At 43.1% G+C, this 4,398-nt stretch overlaps 1 protein-coding gene across 1 annotated transcript in view; it reads left to right on the top strand.

Moving 5' to 3' along the window:
- Positions 1-936: 936 nt before the first annotated feature.
- LOC309336386 (inter-alpha-trypsin inhibitor heavy chain H3-like) overlaps positions 937-4,398 on the top strand; it is a gene marked incomplete at its 5' end in the record, with an annotated part of 66,655 nt that continues 63,193 nt past the window's right edge. Inside the window, one exon of the mRNA XM_081852002.1 lies at positions 937-950. Within this exon, the coding sequence (XP_081708128.1) occupies positions 937-950 (14 nt within the window). The remainder of the gene's footprint in view (positions 951-4,398) is intronic.

Below are 4,398 nucleotides of genomic sequence, written 5' to 3'. Positions count from 1 at the left end.
GATGTGACAAATCCACCGAAGTGAAGTCTTTTATACAAAAGAGTTAATGAACAACTAACGTCTGAGGGACTTTGTGGACTGATGAAGCCTAATATTTACCCACTGAATCAGAACAATATTCTTGAAACAGAACATCCCCCATCCTGCCAATGTCACCAATCTTGTCAAGCAAGTGAATGGAAAATCTGTGTTCTACTCAATATTTACCCACTGAATCAGAACAATATTCTTGAAACAGAACATCCCCCATCATGCCGATGTCGCCAACCTTGTCAAGCAAGTGAATGGAAAATCTGTGTTCTACCCAATATGTCTGCAATACCAAAAATATATGAGTGGCTTCCCCCTTTCCTGTGGTTTTAAGAAAGTCCAGTTCTATAAAAATTTGCAGAATATAAATCACAGAATATAATAATGTTTTTTAAAATAATAATAATTCCATAAAGAAAATTTGTGCAGTATACAGTCAAACCACAGTTCTCAAACAGCCCGATTTTTTACCATTTCAGCTCCCAAACGCCAAAAACCCGGAAGTAAATGCTCCGGTTTTCCATTTTTTTGGCAACCCGAACGTCCGACACGGCTTCCGCTTGAGTACAAGAATCTCTTGCAACCAATCGGAAGCTGCGCCTTGGTTGTCAAACATTTTGGAAGTCGAATGGTCTTCCAGAACGGATTACGTTCGACAACCAAGGTTTGACTGCACAGGAAATTTGATCCTTGGATCCTGGATCCTATGTGGGCTAAGTCAGTCTCCTATCCCAGGCAACAATAGCACTCAAATTAACAAGTGTGTCCAAATGTCCACATTAAATGAAGATCTGCCCACCATCTGTAGAACATTCACCCAGCAGACTAACAAGGAAGTAAACGAAGCACTAGGCAGCATGTGACCAACCGCATCATGATTACATCAGCCACAGTGCAATTGTATACATGTCTACTCGGAAGTAAGCCCTGGTGAGCTCATGTGACATACTCCCAGGTAAATGTGTATAGCAGGGGTGGAGAACCTTTTGCAGGCCACGGGCCACATTCCCTCGAAGGCAACGTTCCAACCACATCTTTCCATCTAGGAAAGGAAGAGGCATGGTACACAGGTCAAGGACATCTCCTAGCAAAAATACTCAAGAACAGCAGGAGGGGAGGTTGTGGCCATCACCTACCCATCCCTTGAAGGGTGTTCCATTAAAGGAATCTGGTGGTCGTGGTTCCTGTCCGATGCCCAGGTAGTGGCTAGGGCCATGGAACAACCCTCTGGTGACTCTAGGGGAAAGCTTCCAGTTGATTTGCATCAACAAGCTCCCCCTACAGGTTGTTAACCCTTGTGTGACTCCCTGCAGGGTGGACAGGAGTCAAGTATAGTCTGTTCGGACCCAGTGCCTAAGCCAGTACCAGTCACATTCTGTAACCAATAAAGTTGTGGCCTTTTTTAGCCCATTAACCTAAAATACTTATCCCATGTGTCTTGTCGTTGTTGTTGTTGTTTAGTCGATTAGTCGTATCCGACTCTTCGTGACCCCATGGACCAGAGCACGCCAGGCACTCCTGTCTTCCACTGCCTCCCGCAGTTTGGTCAGACTCATGTTAATCGCTTCGAGAACACTGTCCAACCATCTCATCCTCTGTTGTCCCCTTCTCCTTGTGCCTTCAATCTTTCCCAACATCAGGGTCTTTTCCAGGGAGTCTTCTCTTCTCATGAGGTGGCCAAAGTATTGGAGCCTCAGCTTCACGATCTGTCCTTCCAGTGAGCACTCAGGGCTGATATCCTTAAGAATGGATAGGTTTGATCTTCTTGCAGTCCATGGGACTCTCAAGAGTCTCCTCCAGCACCATAATTCAAAAGCATCATTTCTTCGGCGATCAGCCTTCTTTATGGTCCAGCTCTCACTTCCATACATCACTACTGGGAAAACCATGGCTATAACTATACGGACCTTTGTTGGCAAGGCGATGTCTCTGCTTTTTAAGATGCTGTCTAGGTTTGTCATTGCTTTTCTCCCAAGAACCAGGCGTCTTTTAATTTCATGACTGCTGTCACCATCTGCAGTGATCATGGAGCCCAAGAAAGTAAAATCTCTCACTGCCTCCATTTCTTCCCCTTCTATTTGCCAGGAGGTGATGGGACCAGTGGACGTGATCTTTGTTTTTTTGATGTTGAGCTTCAGACAATATTTTGCGCTCTCCTCTTTCACCCTCATTAAAAGGTTCTTTAATTCCTCCTCACTTTCTGCCATCAAGGTTGTGTCATCTGCATATCTGAGGTTGTTGATATTTCTTCCGGCAATCTTAATTCCGGCTTGGGATTCATCCAGTCCAGCCTTTCGCATGATGAATTCTGTATATAAATTAAATAAGCAGGGAGACAATATACAGCCTTGTCGTACTCCTTTCCCAATTTTTAACCAATCAGTTGTTCCATATCCATAGCTTCCTTTCCCACATAGAGATTTCTCAGGAGACAGATGAGGTGATCAGGCACTCCCATTTCTTTAAGAACTTGCCATAGTTTGCTGTGGTCAATGGAGTGAAATGCATTTCTGTAGTCAATGAAAGAGAAGAAGATGTGTTTCTGGAACTCTCTAGCTTTCTCCATAATCCAGCGCATGTTTGCAATTTGGTCTCTGGTTCCTCTGCCCCTTCGAAATCCAGCTTGCACTTTTGGGAGTTCTCAGTCCACTTACTGCTTAAGCTTCATTGTAGAATTTTAAGCATAACCTTGCTAGTGTGTGAAATGAGTGCAATTGTGGGGTAGTTGGAGGATTCTTTGGCACTGCCCTTCTTTGGGATTGGGATGTAGACTGATCTTCTCCAATCCTCTGGCCACTGCTGAGTTTTCCAAATTTGCTGGCATTTTGAGTGTAGCACCTTAACAACATCATCTTTTAAAATTTTAAATAGTTCAGCTGGAATATCATCACTTCCACTGGCCTTGTTATTAGCAATGCTTTCTAAGGCCCATTTGACTTCACTCTCCAGGATTTCTGGCTCAAGGTCAGCAACCACACTACCTGGGGTGTACGAGACATCCATATCTTTCTGGTATAATTCCTCTGTGTATTCTTGCCACCTCTTCTTGATGTCTTCTGCTTCTGTTAGGTCCTTACCACTTTTGTCCTTTATTATGGCAATCTTTGAACGAAATGTTCCTTTCATATCTCCAATTTTCTTGAACAGATCTCTGGTTCTTCCCATTCTGTTGTTTTCCTCTATTTCTTTGCATTGCTCATTTAAGAAGGCCTTCTTGTCTCTCCTTGCTCTTTTTTGGAAATCTGCATTCAATTTCCTGTATCTTTCAGTATCTCCCTCGCATTTTGCTTGCCTTCTCTCCCCCGCTATTTGTAAGGCCTCGTTGGACAGCCACTTTGCTTTCTGGCATTTCCTTTTCATTGGGATGGTTTTTGTTGCTGCCTCCTGTATAATGTTATGAGCCTCCATCCATAGTTCTTCAGGCACTTTGTCCACCAAATCTAAATCCTTAAACCTGTTCCTCACTTCCACTGTGTATTCATAAGTTTATATGCCTGGAAATGAAAGGAAAGTCCAATGCTGTAAAGAAAAATATTGCTTAGGAACCTGGAATGTAAGAACCATGAACCTTGGTAAGTTGGAGGTGGTCAAAAATGAGATGGCAAGAATAAATATTGACATCCTGGCCTTCAGTGAACTAAAATGGACAGGAATGGGCGAATTCGGTTCAGATGACTATCATATCTTCTTCTGTGGGCAAGAAACCCGTAAAAGAAATGGAGTGGCCCTCATAGTCAACAAAAGAGTGGTGAAAGCTGTACTGGGATGCAATCTCAAAAATGATAGAATGATCTTGATACGAATCCAAGGCAGACCTTTTAACATCACAGTAATCCAAGTTTATGCACCAACCGCTGGTGCTGAAGAAACTGAAATTGGCCAATTCTATGAAGACTTACAACACCTTATAGAAATGACATCAAAGAAGGATGTTCTTCTCATAATGGGGGATTGGAATGCTAAAGTAGGGAGTCAAGAGATAAAAGGAACAACTGGCAAGTTTGGCCATGGAGTTCAAAACGAAGCAGGGCAAAGGCTAATAGAGTTCTGCCAAGAGAACAAGCTGGTCATCACAAACACTCTTTTCCAACAACACAAGAGATGACTCTACACATGGACCTCACCAGATGGACAGAAGTCAAAAATGGAGAAGCTCTATACAGTCAGCAAAAACAAGACCTGGAGCTGACTGTAGCTCAGATCATCAGCTTCTTATAGCAAAATTCAAGCTTAAACTGAAGAAAGTAGGAAAAACCACTGGGTTGGTAAGATACAATCTGAATCAAATCCCATGTGTCTTATTTCATCACAAAGCAGGGAGCAGGGCCTCGACTCACAACCAACATTTCAGGACAGTGAACAACTGAC

Source organism: Podarcis erhardii (assembly GCF_964252035.2).
Source record: "Podarcis erhardii genome assembly, chromosome: 2".
In the NCBI taxonomy this organism is placed as follows: Eukaryota; Metazoa; Chordata; class Lepidosauria; order Squamata; family Lacertidae; genus Podarcis; species Podarcis erhardii.
Note: the sequence above shows the minus strand (reverse complement) of the source record. Positions and strands in the feature narration are given on the sequence as shown.